Source organism: Asterias rubens, chromosome 1 (assembly GCF_902459465.1).
Source record: "Asterias rubens chromosome 1, eAstRub1.3, whole genome shotgun sequence".
NCBI classification, from domain to species: domain Eukaryota; kingdom Metazoa; phylum Echinodermata; class Asteroidea; order Forcipulatida; family Asteriidae; genus Asterias; species Asterias rubens.
In genome coordinates, this window is record NC_047062.1 from 4,974,392 (window position 1) to 4,994,768 (window position 20,377).

Consider the following 20,377-nt stretch of genomic DNA (forward strand, 5'->3'; position numbering starts at 1 on the left):
TGCATTTAGATGGATTTTTTTTTCTTTTCCAATTTTCTTGTCGACTTTCTTTGAAAATACAGAAAAATAGTCAAAGTGACTGGGGATTGATGCATGAATAATTAACAAACTAGAAATTAATGTTTTAAAGAAGCTCTTGACTAACTTTTACATTTTCAAAAAAGTTATTTATTGTTTACTGCTTTATTTCTGCTGAGTATTAACATGTCGTCAGTTTAACAGAACAAATTGTACATTGAACATGTGAAAAATTAAATAGTTTATTAAAAAATCAATGATAAATTGAAATGCCGAATTGCTGTCAATGTCTGTGATAATCACTATGTTACGTTCAATTTCTAATTTACTGTGAGCAAAATTTGAGTTGCACATCAACACTGCTCAAGTTCAACACTCATGCATGCTTTTAAAAATTTAAACTTCATTTGTCCTTTCTTTTTTGCTTACTCATTGAGACATTTGCTTACTGGTAAACAATTGCGGGGAAATAATATGACTATTTCATAATAAGGTTGACTATGATTTGGGCATGAAGGGAATTGTGCAGATTTCTTAGTTTAATATGCAAAAACTTTCTGCCTGTTTGAGGGTGCAAGCCAGCACCATTTGGAAACACAGGTGAAAGCAGATACAAAGTTACTTTTTATAAAAACATGTATAACACAGAATAATAGGACAAATTTCTTAGATCTGCTTAAGCAGAAAATACTGCTTGACAAATTTCTTTGCTTAGCAGTAATTGAGTGGGGCACCAGCCACAACACTGTAAACTTAATGTTATTTTGGCTAGTAACCTGTATCTGTTAAGCAATACTTTTCTGAACCTAGCAAGTTTTTGTGCTTAAATGCTATATGAAATTAGCCCCAGTTAGTCACAATGACTACCTGTATTTGCAGTATTTCTTTATGCCGAATGGCTTTAAGAAATAGGCCACAGCCTATTAATTTTTGTAGCCTATTGGGAAGAACAATGTTGCTAGATGAATTTTCAAAAATGCTCATTTTTAAGTTATACTGAAATAAAATGTGACAGACCTTTTTTTCCTGATCTACCAAATAAAAAAATGTGTTTTGGGTTGTATTTTATTTTGTGAAGATGTTTTTCTTTTAGGCACATAATAAAACTGATCTTGTTTTGCCATTTGATTGTCATTTACCAATCCAATATCTGGCTCAAAAGGGCAGGGTATACTTTTGGTTATCCGCACTAGGTGTCAATCAATAGCTCTCCAGTATCTTTTCTAAGTAGCACCCTGTCTTTATTTCAAGTCGCCATTCAAAAAGCACTGAGGACAAGTCCAATATTTTATGTTTTTTTTTTTTTTTTTTTTGGGGGGGGGGTGGGGTATATTGCACGGTGAGGTATCAATCATGATTGTATCTTATACTTGCTAGGCAAGTCAGGTTCTTTTTGAGAACTTGTTGCTTTATGTTCTACTTCCGCGTAGATTTCTGGAATTCATGAATCTTCTCAGTCCAAGAAAGAACAGTCCTGCTTTTAAACGACACCGGTACACATAGGCCCAATTTCATAGAGCTGCTAAGCACGAAAATTTGCCTAGCATGAAATTTCTTCCTTGAAAAAAAAAACAGGATTTCCAACCAAATTTCCATTTCTTGCATATCACTTATTACTGGTGTTCAGCTATTGTTTGCTTATCCTGAAAATCATGTGGACATTAATTTGTATGGTAATCCTGTTTTTATCAAGGCAACGATTTCATGCTAAAAGTAAATTTTTGTGCTCAGCAGCTCTATGAAACTGGGGCCCTGGGCGGAAACCCCAAAGCTAAAAGTGGAATTGGGATGGCTTGACTTTTCTCACAAAAAATAATAACAATTGATGTTCGTGCCCCCAATTGAAATATTTTGGGATTTGAAATTTGCAGAGTAAAAAGTTTCAATTTTTAACTTCATGTGATAATTTCAATGTTTTTAAAAATATGTTTCCATTCAGAAAATGATTTTTCTTTTCTAATACACAATTTTCTCCACCAGAGTATCTCATCGGGCGCAAACAAAAACTTACGCGCGGATGTATATTTAATTTAAGTTACTGGAGGACAGGAGACGGTGAGGTCTAAATAGCGCCGAATCGATAACAAAAGGGGCACACAATGATATTATAGGCTCTATAGTTCAATTCAGGCTAAAAACTCAAAGAGCGGAAAACACAACAGCAGAACCAAGCAGCACCACACTGGGCTTCAAAAAAATAATCGGTCAATTGATAGGCATATAGTTGGCCGAAACCGTCTGATGATCCTTTTTTCATTTTGCCCTTGAACCTTGGAGGTCTAGCCATGGTTTGATGGTCTGACCATTGAGGGGGGAAACACGTGTACCGTGTGTAAACAAACGTACACGTGGTGTCATGGTACGACCATGGTGTGGTACGTGGTGTAATCGATGATCAATGAGTTGGTCTTGTACCGCGTCACCCCGACGACTCCCGACTAACCGATTACATCATCACACACAATGTTTGCTAGCTAGCTGCAGACCGAGGAGCAGACACCGACTGGCCGGGTGGATATGTAGGTTTGTCTCTTTTCTTACACTTTACTCAGCATTGTTTTGATATCCCTTAAATAAGATTTAGGAAAAGTTTCCGTATGGCGCCACCACTTTTTCATTCGATATGAAATAATATAGTATCTTATTTACCTCAATGAGATATCCCTTTTTGTAAAAATGAGTGAAAAAGTGGTGGCGCCATACGGAAAGTTATCCAGGGTAGCGACGGACGAGTTCTTACACGGCTGTTTAATTGCCGTGTGATAGAGGCCCGAGCCGAAGGCCCAAGCCGAAGGCGAGGGCCTTTAGCGAGGGCCTTTACTTTAGCGCACGGCAACGACCCTGCAAGGTTTTAAACGGACGTGTAAGAACGAGTCACTACTCTTTTATTCCCATTCATAAATGCCCTTTTGTTTCATAATTTAAAAAAAATACAATTACAGACACTTTGAAAGTTGAAAATTCGAGGTTTAAATTTGTTTTATAAAAAACTTTGTTGAAGAGTCTGTTGCGTGTGATAATCTTGCATGCCTGACACGCAGAAAGCCAGCCGGTTATAAACACTGGTCATTATCAACCGTTTAAACACCCCCACGTGAAGCGCTCTCCACCAATAGGAGTAGAGAAACTGTCTGGGGTATTTATGAATAATTGTTTTAATTTTAAATAGCACTGTGTAAATCTTTCATTGTTTACTAATTAATAAATATAACCTTTTCATAATGCTGCTAAACCACTAATTGCCAAGTTTGTATTCATTTTATTAAATTTTTTCTCCCAAGCACCTACAAGTAGAAATCAAGTCAAGTTTGAGAATAGAGTAAGGACAGAGAGTATTTTTGATATGTTTTCTTAGAATAATCTTCTGAATTCAGCTAAAGACACACCACATATACATGGCCTTACTTTCTCAAAAATTAAAATGCAGGCAAAGTTTACAGTAAGCATTGGTTCTTCATAACTTTTACAGTAAATTTATTTTTCATGTTGTCAGCCTAGAGCTCAACGGTCACGCAATCCAGCCCACAGAAACGATGGCTAACCTACAGGAAAGACAGCCGAGCAAGTTGGCTCAAACATTGCTTCTTTCAGTTACACCTTCCACTTCTATGATTGATCAACAAGTAGCAATAAAAGCGACTGGAATGAAGGCTAACAGCTATGTTACTATAAGGTATACAGACTTGGATTCAGAACGGTTCACATTGTACTGTTGTACGTATTTTGTCTATTTTACCAGAATGTCAAGGGAACTCTGCAAACTCCCACACAAGGGGACAAACAGTCATGCCAATAAATTGACACTCAGTAACTAGACATCCATACTTATTCCAGTCATTGTAAAATCAGCGGGTAGCTTAGTAGTAGAATTAGAACCCTCGGCCTTGTGATTGAAGGTTCTGCAGTCTAACCACTTGACCACAGTGACGTTACATCAGCTTCAGGCAAAATTGGTATTAACTACAGAGTACCCTAAGTTTATTTTACACTAAGGGAATCAATGTGTGGTGAAGAGGTTTTAAACCTGCGCCGAGGCCTGGTTCTTGATAATTTTACTGAGACAAAGTGGAGGTAAATTTTGCAAACTTTGCAATAGGCTATAATTTAGTTTTTCCGTACACTGCTTGACTTGCAGTTCTACAAATTTTACGCAAAGTGCTTTTCTTAAAATTCAGTGTGTTCTTGACATTTGAGGACTACTTAATTATTGAAAATACCATGATAGTTTGTTATTCATGGCATAGATTGTTTTTTTTCCCCCAGGGCTGTTGCCAAGAAGAAAACCGGGAAACTGATTGGAAGATTTGAGAGTTATGCTCATTACAAAGCGGATGAAAACGGAGAAGTTTCTGTGGCTGATCAGGCTTGTTTCGGTGGATCATATACTGGTAAGACCAAAATCAAATTAAATGTGAAATGATTTTAAGGTTAAATTCTTAACTTCATAATGAATCATATGTGGTGATAATTATTTTAGGGATTGAACCCATGGGTCTGTTCTGGAGCATGGTGCCATCACCAGGGGAGCGGCTCGGAGCTCGGTTTATCTTAAGGGATGCAACAAAGCCTATGGTAGTTCAGCTTTCATTGTACGAGGGCCAACTGGATACAGCGGCACTACAGACCAAGGAACCAAAAGCTACTGCTGCTGCAGAGAGATGGTACATGGGCAAGGATGTAGAGCGGATTGAAGTGGAATATGGACAAGTAAGGGGAGCTTTATTTAAACCCAAAGGTACGTACTATAAACACAGCCTCACTACAGACACTGGACACTTGGTGTATCTCAACATTTGCACAAAATAACAAACCTGTGAAAATTTAAGCTCAATTGGTCATCGAAGTTGCAAGATAATAATGAAAGAAAAAAAAAACACCCTTGTCACACCAAGTTGTGTGCTTTCAGATGCTTGATTTCGAGACCTCAAAATGTAATTCTGAGGTCTCAAAATCAAATTCGTGTAAAATTTCTTCTTTCTCAAAAACTTTGTTACTTCAGAGGGAGCCGTTTCTCACAATGTTTTATACTATCAACAGCTCACAATTACTGGTTACCAAGTAAAGGATATATGCCAATAATTATTTTGAGCAATTACCAATAGTGTCCACTGCCTTTAAGAGCACTGCCTTGAAGTTTTATGCTAATATTTATTTTGAGTAGTTACCAACATGACCAATAGTGTCCACCGCCTTTAAGTGATTTCACCTTCCTATATCAATAATCTTCTAATAAGTGCAGGCCCTAAGGTATACTGAAAATAGTTTTGCCATGCATGTCATTGAACCTAACAGCAAAAAGCTACGTTTGTTCACCATTTCTGCTCCAAAGAAGTGATGTAATAACTGCATGTCGGGATACAGAGTATTATTTTGGTCTATGTACTTTTTGTAGGACAAAAAACACAATGTCCACAGATTTACATTAAACTTACACGGTTTGAAGATAATGATAGTAGAAAGCTTCCCTGGAAATATTACTTGATGAGGTGCTGTAGTTTTTGGGAAATGAGTAAAACAATGTCATGCCAATAATTTTCGTCTCAGTGAACATGAGACGGAAATTATTTTAGCATGTAACATTGTATTGTATTTTCATGACATTGTTTTACTCATTTCTCAAAAACTACAGCACCTCAGCAACTAACATTTTAAGGTGCGCTTTCTACTATCACTATCTTCAAACGGTGTAAGTTTAATGTAAATCTGTGGACATTGTGTTTTGTGTTACAAAAAGTACCCAAATCCTTTAACTGCTGTGTGTACTTTTGAAAGAAGAATCTATTGGTCATACTACACTTCTCACCGGATACTTGGATGGAATGGAGACCCCCAAATCAAGGTTATGACGTAATATTTTCAACATTTACATGTGATTTTTCTTGATCCTTTTTTTGTTCTTGTTTCCTCAGGACCTGGACCTTTTCCTGGTGTGATTGATATGTTTGGTACTGCTGGTGGATTGATTGAGATTCGTGCTGCTGCTTTGGCATCTCATGGATTCGCCTCCTATGCTCTACCCTATTTTGCCTACAAGGATCTGCCTACTTTTCTTTGGAATAGAGACGCTGAATATTTTAGGGTATGAAGGCAGCATATTGATGTAACCTTCCTCTCCCATTAACCCTCCATTCTCCCCAGGGAAAATGTTAATGTATACCGGTACTGCAGCGATACTATATGGATAATTATGGGACGTTTGCAGCGTCATTTCCCCTATTTGCAAATATTTTCCATCCTAGTAAATATTTCCTTTTACACACCAATAATGAATTAAAATTAGTTTTCAATACTTGAATACAAAAGATTGCAATATAGAACAGTCCATATTAACCTTTTTCTGTTATTTATCTTTCAGGATGCAATTGACTGGTTATGTGACCAGCCATATGTGAAACCTGGAGGAGTAGGAATAGTGGGCGTGTCTGCTGGGGCAACTCTTGCCCTACAAATATCTGCACTTTTTCCTGAAAAGGTATTTGAACATTAAGCGAGGTACATACTTCCTGCGAATGCAATACGAATTTTGCCATCACAAGTTTGCAACCAATAATTCCCATCAGATGACTTATGCTCAACTCCTGTGAAACATTCGTTGCGAAAACTACCCTGTGATGTTAACATTTGTATCGCAGTCGCTGGAAGTATGAACCGGGCTTAAAAGAGTCAATAGCATTGTATATTCTTCTACACTTTTCTTCACGGTTTCTCATTTTGTTTCTTTAGTAAAACGTAAAATAAAGCAAATTGTTGTTAGTTCTAACAGGATTGGACTGTTGAGTCCTCATTGGCCCTGTTGTTGAGGAGTCATATTTCGCTTTGTCCTTGGGGGGTCCAGTTGGCTTGTCATTTAACAAGTCCTCAGAATTCTTTCACTAGAGTTCATCTTAAGGTTGTCTTTCACCATATATATGTCCTGGTATATGGGGCTTAAATTAAAAACCTTGTATTAATGGTAGAGCACCAGCTTGTCATCCAGGAGGTCACAGGTTTAAAGACAGTGGACACTATTGGTAGTTGTCAAAGACCTGTCTTCCCACTTGGTGTATCTTAACATATGCATAAAATAACAAACCTGTGAAAATTTGAGCTTGATTGGTTGTCGGAGTTGCGAGATAACTATGAAAGAAAAAACACCCTTGTCACATGAAGTTGTGTACTTTCAGATGCTTGATTTCGAGACCTCAAATTCTAAACTTCAGGTCTCGAAATCAAATTCGTGGAAAATTACATCTTTCTCGAAAACTACATCACTTCAGAGGGAGTCGTTTCTCACAATGTTTTTTACTACCAACCTCTCCCAATTACACGTTACCAAGTGAGGTTTTATGCTGATAATTATTTTGAGTAATAAAAAAAAATAGTGTCCACTGCCTTTAAGTCCCACCCAGTCATATTTTCTTTGTCCAACCCAAAATGTGGTTTTGTTTTCTGTTTCATAAAAATGTGGTTTAGATTCACTGTGAATATAGAGCAAGGCTGTGAATTAGTGGAACCCTTGGCCACAAAAGCAGCCAGTAATTGACCCATGGTTTTATCATAGAGTATACAATGGTAAACAATTGTGGCCACATATTTATATCTTAATCCTAATTTGTATAACAAAAGATCAAAGGTCTTGAATTACACTGGGCAAATACAGCTTAACAGGTTAAAGTAAATGTTACACAATGAAATGTTTAGGATTGTTTAACACATCACCCAAGGTTGACCTAAGTGTCCCATTGCAGTGTGTATCACTGTTCACAGTGGCATCCCATGACTTCAAAGCATGTTAATTAGTCATCTATTTGCAGCCATCCAAAATGTTTGTGTTTGATGGGGTTTAATGGTGAAGGGAGATCATAGTTCAATTTGTTGTAGGGATAATAAACCCCTTTGTGGCCTTTGAATTAAACAAACACAATACCAACCTCTACCCTCGCAGGTTCCCAGTTATACCCCTGGGTGAAGAGAAGCAATTATACATGTAGTAAAGTATCTTGCTCAAGGACACAAGTGTCATGACCGGGATTCGAACCCACACTCTGATGATATAACCACCAGAACTTTAATTTGATGCTCCAAACTCCAAACCACTTGACCGTGACAAACTAACAATCACATGGACACTTTAATTGTTGACCTATGTTTTTTTCAAATGGCCACACCCAAAACACATTGCACACATAGCAGTCCTCTTTTCCAGTATAAAAAAACTGTGTGGTCATGCCAACTTTACTTTTTGTTTTACAACTCTTTTTTTGAAGAGATTTAAATTCAGTCAGCGCAGTAAACAGTTAAACACAGCAGCACATGTCTTAAACCATGTTTTTCATTTGATATTCTTTTAGGTCAGTGCAGTGATTAGTATTAATGGATCCCATGCTTTTGCTTCGTACCCATTGAACCTGAATGGAGAGGAGTTGCCATATGTTACGTAAGTATTCCAAACTGACCCACCTTGGCTAGTTATTTCAAGGTGTGGTGCCCCCGCTTTCCTATGATATCAATGCAATGTGCTGTCTTAAACATTCCATTTGTAGCTTGTGTGCCATAGTTAGGTTTTATTTGAAGACTTTCATTTTTGTCTATTTGACAAGCAATTAAACCCAGCTTTAACTGGGCTTAACTTTTCTTAGTCCATCTTTTATCAATATTTACTTCCGTTCAACATTTACAAAACACTTTAGTTTAAAGGGCATCAATCTGAACCCCTGTGTTGACCCCATTCACCTGACGTCATCATCAGAATAATCTTGGATGCACCATTTTGGTGGGCAACGCCACTGCGATATTCAGTGAAGTGCGCATTTAAGGCGATGCAGCGTTTACACGTAAACCTATTGACCACCAAAATGGTGAGCATGGCACAGTCACTGCGTGTGACAAGCTCACTACCTCCAAGAACTCTTTCATCATACCATGGAGGAAGGAAGAGAAGGAGTTCGAACGAAGGGACTTCAAAAGTCGAACCCGTGGTACCGCGGTCGTTTAACGGCACCTCGTAATCACCCACATACCTTATACAAACAATGGGCGACCTGGCGTATGTGAGTTTGCGCGTGCGCACTTGGTTCTTCACTCAACTATGGTGTCGTATGTCGTATGGATATAATACAGAAAACCAACTTTTTTGAGACCTGATAAAATTTGTGTACACTTGTGCCCACCAAATCGAAAAACACAATTGAATACCAACCACCCTCGTGTGCTAATACCCAAATTTTGAACCACCGCTAGTGACCGGAAAGTCACAATTAATGTAAAAATATGCCATGATGTTTCAGTAAAACACCACAAACGGTAAATGAAAACGTGTATATTCACAATTCTTGTCTCCAATGATTCAACTTTACACGGAGGCAACGGTGCAGAGCGGCGGTACCGCACTTTCTGTACAAAGAGATCTAATCCTCCTTGTTAATCGGCCGTCCAGCTGGAGGTCTCCTATCTTTTTCCACTGGTCAGACGGGGGCATTGTCAGGGTAGTCTTTTGTTACTCTGCGGTTTTGCGGGTCGTTCGAGCTCCTTCTCTTCCTTCCTCCATGATCATACTAACCTCTTTGTACCCTCCATTCCAGCTCGACTGACATACAAATCATTCAACCATTCCATACCACCCGACCACACCCATACAAGAACACACCCCTCTATATGGAAAGGTTTGCGGTAACACCATGTAATGACTATCTCTAAATGAGTTGGGGTGGTTCTGAAAAGAACCGTTGGTTTCAACTTGACATCTCAATCAGTATGCTCTGACCGTCTTTTTTGGTTTTTTCGTTTTTGTTTTTTTCTCTCCAGAAGACGATCAGAGCATACTGATCGAAATGTCAAGTTGAAACCAACGGTTCTTTTCTGAATCACCCCATCTCATTTAGAGATAGTCATTACATGGTGTTACCAAAAACCTTTTCATATTGTATTTCCACCATGCAAAGTTTCAAATCCTACACGCTCCTCTATATCAACCATGTCTTTCCCAGTTAATATTTAGTAACCTTGAACCTGTGTGGTTCCTTTCAGCTTTGAATGTGAGCTACTAAAAGAACCAGTGAAAGACGTATACGATATTTATGACTGTTGGCATAAATTGTATGAATTACAAGATGAAGATGGTACCATTATAAAGGTAAAATATATGTAAAAGTTATTAATAAAAACCTCATGCACTCTGATTTTTTTTTATTTTTTTTTTTTTATTTTTGCTGTTATCATTTAAATCATTGTCGGTTTTGTTTTTTATTGTTTTTGAGTATTTGTTATGCAATTGTGTACATTTTATGATATGGGTGCAATATAAGACAATAAGGTAATCAATGTGTGGTGAAGAGGTTTTCAACTAGTGGTTTAATCCCAACGAGGCCTGGTAATTTTACCGAGACGAAGTTGAGGTAAATTATCAAGAACCAGGCCTCGGCGGTTTTAAACCACTAGTTGAAAACCGATTCAACACACTGTGATTCCCATTCATAAATACCTCAACATGTCAAAAACATCAACACTTTTGGATCAAAAAGTAAAATAAGTGCAAAAATTATAATTGTTCAATGATTTCTTTCAACACAACACCCCTCCAGCTATGAAATGGTAAAGCACTCCGCTGCCCTCGGGTAAACAACTCCTTATAAGGGAATGCTGTGCACGTCGCGCGTATCACGTGATGTGGCACAACTGTTTTAGCCATTGCTCTCGACCAATAGGAATGAAGAAACTGTCTTATAGAAACAGGTGCAAGCTCGAGTGTCACGCCCATGTTTCAACACTTTTTACTGGTCATAAGCAAAGGTTTATACACACCCACGTGACGCGCTCTCCACCAATAGCGAAACTGTCTGAGGTATTTATGAATACATTATTATTGATGTTGTAATAACATGTTCGATGTTATAAAAGAACCGGCTGATGCTGATTAATCTTATGTCCACACAGCTGGAGAAAAATCCGAAGTGCCAGTACCTCTTTCTGGCAGGTGAGGCTGAAAGACAATGGGACAGCGTCCAGAATGCCAAGATCAGCATGGAGCGACTGAAACGGCATGGATGCAGTAACTATCAGCTCCTGAGCTACCCTGAAGCTGGTCATCTTCTAGAGATACCATGGGCACCCGTTGGCAGCAGGTTTTGGTCACCGGCTATAAGTAAGATAATTTATTGTCATATTGATTGGGGGGTTAATTTTTTCTTCAAAAATTCTGGTCACATCGTTAAAGACCCAAAAGGCAACATTTTTGTTTTTACCATAAGAATGGATAAAATTACTGCATTTTGGTATAAACAAAATTTGGTTTATGCCCTACACTTACAATTTCCACTGTATGTCAAGCTACTAAGAGGGGCATTCAGGTTGGTTCAGTGGTTTATTCCTTGCCTTCCACTGTATGTCAAGCTACTAAGAGGGGCATTCAGGTTGGTTCAGTGGTTTATTCCTTGCCTTCCACTGTATGTCAAGCTACTAAGAGGGGCATTCAGGTTGGTTCAGTGGTTTGTTCCTTGCCTTCCACTGTATGTCAAGCTACTAAGAGGGGCATTCAGGTTGGTTCAGTGGTTTGTTCCTTGCCTTCCACTGTATGTCAAGCTACTAAGAGGGGCATTCAGGTTGGTTCAGTGGTTTATTCCTTGCCTTCCACTGTATGTCAAGCTACTAAGAGGGGCATTCAGGTTGGTTCAGTGGTTTGTTCCTTGCCTTCCACTGTATGTCAAGCTACTAAGAGGGGCATTCAGGTTGGTTCAGTGGTTTGTTCCTTGCCTTCCACTGTATGTCAAGCTACTAAGAGGGGCATTCAGGTTGGTTCAGTGGTTTGTTCCTTGCCTTCCACTGTATGTCAAGCTACTAAGAGGGGCATTCAGGTTGGTTCAGTGGTTTGTTCCTTGCCTTCCACTGTATGTCAAGCTACTAAGAGGGGCATTCAGGTTGGTTCAGTGGTTTATTCCTTGCCTTCCACTGTATGTCAAGCTACTAAGAGGGGCATTCAGGTTGGTTCAGTGGTTTATTCCTTGCCTTCCACTGTATGTCAAGCTACTAAGAGGGGCATTCAGGTTGGTTCAGTGGTTTGTTCCTTGCCTTCCACTGTATGTCAAGCTACTAAGAGGGGCATTCAGGTTGGTTCAGTGGTTTGTTCCTTGCCTTCCACTGTATGTCAAGCTACTAAGAGGGGCATTCAGGTTGGTTCAGTGGTTTGTTCCTTGCCTTCCACTGTATGTCAAGCTACTAAGAGGGGCATTCAGGTTGGTTCAGTGGTTTGTTCCTTGCCTTCCACTGTATGTCAAGCTACTAAGAGGGGCATTCAGGTTGGTTCAGTGGTTTGTTCCTTGCCTTCCACTGTATGTCAAGCTACTAAGAGGGGCATTCAGGTTGGTTCAGTGGTTTGTTCCTTGCCTTCCACTGTATGTCAAGCTACTAAGAGGGGCATTCAGGTTGGTTCAGTGGTTTGTTCCTTGCCTTCCACTGTATGTCAAGCTACTAAGAGGGGCATTCAGGTTGGTTCAGTGGTTTGTTCCTTGCCTTCCACTGTATGTCAAGCTACTAAGAGGGGCATTCAGGTTGGTTCAGTGGTTTATTCCTTGCCTTCCACTGTATGTCAAGCTACTAAGAGGGGCATTCAGGTTGGTTCAGTGGTTTGTTCCTTGCCTTTTACCTCGGTGACCCCAGCTCGAATCTCAGACCAAAGCCTTGCATGGGGATTAGGTTTTCAGGCCCAGCCCTGCAAGAGATTTCACCATTATTTTGTTTGTTTTCAACCCACATCTAAAACTGAGATGATTTCTTTATCTTCTTCAGACGTCTTCTGACCTATAGATCATAGTGGTAGTCACTTTTGAGGGTGCATAGGTTTCATGACCAGAAATATATAATATCAACAAAAGGGATATTCTGTATGTTTATGATGAGAGCCTGGTTCGAAAATATTTCCAGCCTTTTATGCCCCGCTGGCAAAGCCAAAGGGGCGTGTAGGTGTTTGCGAGTCTAGGTGTTTGTGTAGGTGTTTGCGAGTCTGCGTGTGTCTGCTTGTATGTGCCCTGACACAAGCTGCTTAAGGGGTTGCTTTTAACAATGTTACAATGCTTTCCCCACAAGGTTTTCTCTGTGATAGTGGTACCCCACAGAAATTGTCCTCAGATAAGGGAATATTAGAACAAGAATAGCAGGACCCTACATTCCAGATCGGTAAGAGTTGGTGTGTGGTGCCTGTGTGCAATCATTGTCAAAGTGAAAACTCAAGAAGGACTTGGCATGTCAACTCGAAGCTTGTTTTTTCATGTAATGGGTGATCCACCAGAAACCTTTTGTTTTTGGACGCCTAAAATAAATGTCATGGTTTATTTACTTTTTCACTCTTGTTACAGATGGTGTACTTGAACATGGAGGAACACCTGTCGGAAACATCAGAGCAATGGAGGACAGCTGGCCAAAGATGATAAGATTCTTACGGAGACATTGTGGTCATTGCAATTCAAAGTTATAAAACCTATGTGTGACATTTTACAGTGTTTTTATGTTGGGGTTGCTTGTTGTATGATTAAAGACACTGGACACTATTGGTAATTGTCAAAAAATAGTCTTCTCACTTGGTGTATCTCAACATAAGAATAAAAAAACAAAACTGTGAAAATTTGAGCTCAATTGGACGTCAAAGTTGCAAGAAAGTAATGAAAGAAAAAACCCCTTTGTTGCACAAAGTTGTCGCACGAAGTTGTGTGCGTTTAGAACGGTTGAATTAGACCTCAAAATCTAATTCCGAGGTGTCGAAATCAAATTTGTGAAAAAATTACTTCTTTCTCGAAGACTATGGCACTATAGAGGGAGCCGTTTCTCACAATGGTTTATACTATCAACCTTTCCCCATTACCTGCACCTAAGGTTTTATGCCAATAATTATTTTGAGTAATTACCAATAGTGTCCACTGCCTTTAAAGGCAATATTGGTAATTACTCAAAATAATTATTAGCATAAAACCTTACTTGGTAAAAAGTAATGGGGAGAGGTTGATAGTATAAAACATTGTGAGAAGCGGCTCCCTCTGAAGTGAAGTAGTTTTCGAGAAAGAAGTGATTTTCCACGAATTTGATTTAGAAACCTCAGATTTAGAATTTGAGGTCTCGAAATCGAGCATCTGAAAGCACACAACTTTGTGTGACTAGGGTGTTTTTTTCTTTCATTATTATCTCGCAAGTGCGACGACAGATTGAGCTAAAAGAAGACTGATCTTTGACAATTACCAATAGTGTGCAGTGTCTTTAATTGATAAATTGTCTTGAAGGCACTGTATACTTGAACTGCTGCATTAGTGGGTTCTGAGTTTAATAAAAAGGATTCATGATTTTAAAGGACACAAGACTTTTCCAATTTCTTAGGCCTCTCCTATTTGGCGTATTTGACTTCGGCTACGACTGTTGTTAAGGGCATTGCTAAGGATGTCCTGTACTGCAATGCATGACCACGCTGCAATCCAGCCATAGCCTTAGCCGGAGCTGCTAATTCAGACACTGCCTTAGACATTTTTTTTTTCATTTATTAGTAGTGTTCATTTTATCATCAGAACAAATTGAAGTGAGGTCAACCCTTCACCATCTATAACTGTTCTTTATAAAAATCAGTGCTTAAAGACACTGGACACTTATGGTAATTGTCAAAGACCAGTCTTCTCACTTGGTGTATCTCAACACATGCATAAAATAACCTGTGAAAATTTGGTTTAGAAAAAAACAACAACCTTGTCACATGAAGTTGTGTGCTTTCAGATGCTTGATTTTGAGACCTCAAATTCTAAACTTGAGGTCTCGAAATCAAATTCGTGGAAAATTACTTCTTTCTTGAAAACTCTGTCACTTCAGAGGGAGCCGTTTCTCACAATGTTTTATACTATCAACAGCTCCCCATTACTTGTTACCAAGTAAGGTTTTATGCTGATAATTGTTTTGAGTAATTACCAATAGTGTCCACTGCCTTTAAATAATGGTTACAACGAACCAGAAACTTCAATCATTGGTTCAGTCATAACTAATTAAGAGAAGTAACCTCTTCTGAGAAACATGTGGGTTTGTGAAGTTTAATTAAATCTAATAAATTCAAAATTATTTTTGGAATGATTATTCAATTACATGAATCAATACTATTTACAGTACTTAAAGAAAGGGTATACCTTTGGTAAATACCTGAACAATTATTTACCATTAACCTTTTTTGAGAAACATGTGAGTTTTTAAGTTTAATTAAATCTAATATATTCAAAGTTTTATTCGGAACGGATATTCAGTTACCTTCAGTCGCAACTAATGCTACTTGGGTGTCTTTGAACAAATACTATTTAAGCATGGTATACTTACCGCACAAATGATTTACCATATAACTTAATTGGTACGAAGCAATGCAGCTGTTGATAATGTATTTATAACATGTTGAGAAACAATTCCCTTCAGAGGAATGAGGTTTTAGAGAAATGGGTTCAAAAACATTTCAGTTTTAGAAACTCAGATTGTGTCTTCCAATTACAGATTATTCTTCTTGTGCAGACGAAACTAGTATCTGGTGAGCCCATCAATTATGGCGTAAGAATTTAATTACATTTTAGATCTAGAAATATATTCTATTTTTATTTGCCTTGACAATCTCAGTTACAGGAAGCCTACTCTCAAGGGGTGTCATGGCCGAGTGGCCAAGGGCGATGGACTCAAGTTCTGTAATTTACAGAATGTGGGTTCGAATCCTGGCCCGTTCAGCCGCAACACTTGTCTGCTTGAGCAAGCCACTTTATGATAATTGCTTCTCTCTACCCAGTTACAAATGGTTAACGGTAAAGGGATGGGGAGTAACCTGCGATGGACTAACATCCTGTCCTGGGCCTAGTTTCTATATAAAGCTGATTATCAGTAAAAAAAAAATGCTGGACAAATTTATCTGCTAAGCACAAAATGAGTGGGGCACCAGTCGCAACAGTATAAACATTTTTGGAATGTTGGCTGGTAACCTGTTTGCGCTAAGCAAGATTTTCATGGGCTTATCAGGTTTTTGTGCTTACAGACTTTATGAAATTGATCCCAGGTGGAATAGGAATATTCTCATTCGTTCAATGCCAAGGAAACTTAATATAAAAAACGGCCTGAAGATGAGTCGTATCATTGGAGATGTTCAGGCCTATGGTTAGTCATGATGGAGGTGACAACAACATGTAGTTAAGACCCATACTAAGGCAATGATCGGATATCTGTACTGCACAGTTTGCATATCAAGTTACTACATTTATGAGAAAACAACAAGTACAAGAAGAGTAATTGTAAATAACACCAAACCAGTATTTAAAACTACTCTATGCAAGCTGTCTATTTTGGTTTAGGTATTATTGTTTTTTTTAAAGATATTTGTAGCTTAAACTATTAGTGAATTATTGGCTGTGACACATGGTTTTTATATAGATATATATTTATCTTTGTTAAATAAGAAACTTTACGACAATTATGTAATGAATTTTTTCTGCAAAACTTGTTTTATATCTCACAATGACTAATAATGTAATTATCAGGCTATGCATTATTTTGGTTGATAGTGACACATTTTTTAAAGAACCCTAAACATATTTTTCATTGGTTTTTAAAGTTTGAACTTTGTAAAGAATAAATTATAATACAAAATAGAAAATTTATATTTTGAACTGTTTGGTATTCTTTATTTTGTAGACAATGCTTGAAACTTTCCACTCAAGCAAATTGAAATCTGACGTTTTTATATACGACGTTTAATAAGTTAAAAACTTTCTCACTTGCAAACTAGTGCGTTGTCGCACTTGTAAGTATACGCGGTTGTTCTATACAGTGGCAGAACAGAGAGCAAGTAAGCACAAGTAACTTGGTCATTCCACCCGTACACAATAAAGACAATGCACACTATTGGTTATTGTCAAAGGCCAGTCTCTCACTTGGTGTATCTCAACATATGCATAAAATAACAAATCGGTGAAAATTTGAGCTCAAAATCTAATTCTGAGGTCACGAAATCAAATTTGTGGAAAATTACTTCTTTCTCAAAAACTACGTTACTTCAGATAGAGGGAGCCGTTTCTCCAAATGTTTTATACTAACAACAGCTCTCCGGTGCTTTTTTTTTACCAAGTAACTGTATGCTAATAAATATTTTGAGTAATTACTAATAGTATTCACTGCCTTTAAAAATACCCGTCTGTTTTTCACAGAAATCGGTGAAAGAACCGAGTATTCGGTGCTTACACACATCGGTGTAAGGGTAACGCCAAATAAAAGTCGTATCTACGAGTAAATTAAACATGTTTTATATCGTTGTGGTGCCCGCTGCTGAAACATAGCAGCGATAATTGTTCCCATACACCACCCGTTGTGCATTATAAAGTGCAGACGAGCATTCAACTGGGTGATGCGGTTTATTACAAGTACTTGTTAACCTATTGTTCCGACGCGTTTTTCAAATTGTTGTCTGCGGTAACTTGGAGCGATGACCTTCACCGAAATACGAGAGAATACGTTGTCAGTTTAAGTAATATCAAAACAATCCAACCCGTGTTTTAAATTAAGATACTTTGCGGACTATTTTGTTTTACTACGCAGTAGTGTCGGTCATTTATGGGGACACTTAAGGAAAACAATGTTGGTCACACCATCCATCGGTCAAGCGTTGACAACGCTTTTGATTGGTTAAGTCGTTCGCTCATCTGCATACTGACATAATAAATGCCCTTATATGGCATGGTGACTCGCTGGAACAGGGGTGCGTTCCACTCGCGCAAACGTTGCCAACAGTTGCGCACGTTCGCCAACAATTTCAAGTGGAACGAGTTGTTCGCCGCCACCGTTGGCGAACGTTGGCAACTTTAGGCGAACATACTTCGGAGGTGTTGGCGAGTGATTTTTAAAATGGCGGACAAGCATACGGTATTATTTCTTTGTCACAAACATAATTACATTGTATTTTTGGTGGATGATAATGCAGATTTGGAATAACAAAGTTAATTAGTTGATGTAATGATGTCAAAAAGAGGACTAGTGCAGCAAAAACGAAGTTAAAAAAAAAACCTACGTATGGTGCGCGCCATCTTCATTTCAGGGCGCCGCCATATTGACATCGCGTATACGCACCAATCGTTCAAACGATAAAAAAACGTTTGCGCGAACAGTTGCGAGTCGTTTGCGCGAGTGGAACGCACCCCAGGCTTCCATGTCATGTTGGCAAACGAAATTCCCGCGGCCCTTTCACTACGCTTCTGTAGACTTGTAATACACGAAACTTCAATCGTTGTGCACGATTTTACCGCTAACCCTGTCAATCTTTTATTAGGGGGGGCACTAGAACTTTGTCCAAGCAAATTAAAGATACTTGATGCAATCCAAGTTGACATATTGATGAAGGAAACAGAACACAAAGCTACAGTTATTTAAGCTGTAGAATGTGGGACTTTTGGATTTTGGCAATAATGTAAATGCCATTACATGACATAATTCAGTATCAGTTCAAGAAATATGCGCCCCCGCACTGTAAAAATATATTAGTCAAAACAACACTACGTATAGTCATATTTTGAGACATAGACATGATTTTGATGTAAATTAGTCAAATCATGTCTTACATACCATGTTTTGACTAGTGTATTTTTAGAGTGGGATCCGCCCTTGAACAAAATAACTCCCAATCTTCGTGTAGGAAAGGAGGCCTATAAGTGTTTCCTCTCTTAAACTTACTCCATTTAATTGTTTTAAAATTTGACTACTTAGGCAGTGGACACTATTGGTAATTACTCAAAATAATTATCAACATAAAACCTCACTTGGTAACGAGTAATGGGGAGAGGTTGATAGTATCAAACATTGTGAGAAACGGCTCCCTCTGAAGTGACGTAGTTTTCGAGAAAGAAGTAATTTTCTACGAATTTTGATCTACGAATTTGATCAAGTTTAGAACTTGAGGTCTCGAAATCAACCATCTAAACGCACACAACTTCGTGTGACAAGGGTGTTTTTTTTCTGTCATTATTATCTCGCAACTTCGACGACCAATTTGAGCTCAAATTTTCACAGGTTTGTTATTTTATGCATAAAATTATGTTGAGATACACTAAGTGAGAAGACTGGTGATTGACAATTACCAATAGTGTCCACTGTCTTTAAGTCAACTTATTATTGAGGAAAACACTCCAATTGCTGTTTGTTACCAACCAAATCGGTCCATTATAAACAAAGTTATATAACCCTGTGTTATATAATAGAACCATTTTAGATGGTTTGACAAAGAGTAATTGTTAACCATTGGGAAAATGACGCTGACCCATCGTAAACACAGGTCATCCGCACCAATTAGCCTCTATGTTTGTATAGGGGAAATTTGTAAGACATACCAATGGGGATTCGAACCCATCCCGCTACGTGTGTGTATTATGCAGTTTCTGGTTTTGAAGAACTCTATTATATAACTCTAATGGGTAGACATTCACTTAATAAGAAAAGAAAAAGAAACTGAGAACTGGTGGAGATTGTGGTATGTCACTTCATGAAAGACTTCTTGTTATGCAAATAAGGAGATCTGGGCACAGGTTTCGAAGCCCTCGTTATGTGGCCGACAGCACGGTCATTACTGGATGTGTCGCGCTGGAGGATAGCCGTATCTCTCGGCTCAACTTAGGGTCTTGGACGTCGCATTTTTTGATGAACTTTAGTCATAAATTTGTCAAAATTTTCGCAATTTCTGACGAACTTTAATTGTAAATTTGTCGAAATTCTCACCAGGGCTGATTATTTTGTCAAAACTGTTTGCACGTTTCAAATGGTGATGTTTTAAAAGGCTTGGCCAAGTTTCTGAAGTCGAGGCCTACACTGTACAAACGAAGTATGCATGTTCTTGTTGTGTGTTTGCTGTTGTCACATGGCTGGAAAGTTTCGTACAAAAAACTGCAGCGTCTCAACACATAATTCATTGTTGGGCCATTCACTACATATTATCAGTAATTCCACGAAGTTCTCTTGCTCTGACTACAGACTTTTTTAAACCATAATAAACTTCGGTGTTGAGCTTGGGTGGTTTGAAGAGCTCCCCTGAGTTGCGTAGTTTGAGGTGTACAAATACAACTTCATGGCCGAAGCAGAAACACATCGAGCCATACAAAATAAGGTAAGGCTTTGGGACACTTACCCAAAATTGTGAGTGTTTCGTACACAAAAAAATGCCTGAGTTCATGAACAAGTGAAATGACGATATACCACATGTGGATGGGTCTCTTTGGTTAAATGTACGAGTTAATTAAAAAAAGAAGGGCATCCAATTTATATTACTCCATAAATAGTTGTTTTTGTTTTCCTTGTCCATTTGTTGTCTTCTTCATAATCGTGAGATTTTTCTTTATTTTTTTTATTACACAAAATAAGG

General features: G+C 38.3%; 1 protein-coding gene across 2 annotated transcripts; it reads left to right on the forward strand.

Moving 5' to 3' along the window:
• Positions 1-2,515: 2,515 nt before the first annotated feature.
• On the forward strand, positions 2,516-13,587 carry LOC117296628 (acyl-coenzyme A amino acid N-acyltransferase 1-like). 2 transcript variants are annotated; one of them, XM_033779653.1, is made up of 10 exons: positions 2,516-2,541; positions 3,512-3,691; positions 4,282-4,406; positions 4,496-4,753; positions 5,928-6,097; positions 6,374-6,490; positions 8,349-8,434; positions 10,024-10,129; positions 10,930-11,137; positions 13,344-13,587. In XM_033779653.1, the coding sequence occupies exons 2-10, from the start codon at positions 3,552-3,554 to the stop codon at positions 13,460-13,462; spliced, it is 1,329 nt and encodes a 442-aa protein (XP_033635544.1). In that variant the 5' UTR covers positions 2,516-2,541; positions 3,512-3,551; the 3' UTR covers positions 13,463-13,587. The 2 variants fall into 2 exon arrangements, with proteins under 2 accessions (XP_033635544.1, XP_033635549.1); XM_033779658.1 differs by having other exon boundaries at positions 2,518-2,537.
• The last annotated feature ends 6,790 nt before the right edge of the window (positions 13,588-20,377 follow it).

Coding starts and splice junctions, on each gene's coding strand:
- LOC117296628 (XM_033779653.1), top strand. CDS start 3,552: ATGGCTAACCTACAGGAAAGACAGCCGAGCAAGTTGGCTCAAACATTG. Junction 4,754..5,927: donor AGCTTTATTTAAACCCAAAG/GTACGTACTATA, acceptor TTGTTTCCTCAG/GACCTGGACCTTTTCCTGGT. Junction 6,491..8,348: donor CTGCACTTTTTCCTGAAAAG/GTATTTGAACAT, acceptor ATATTCTTTTAG/GTCAGTGCAGTGATTAGTAT.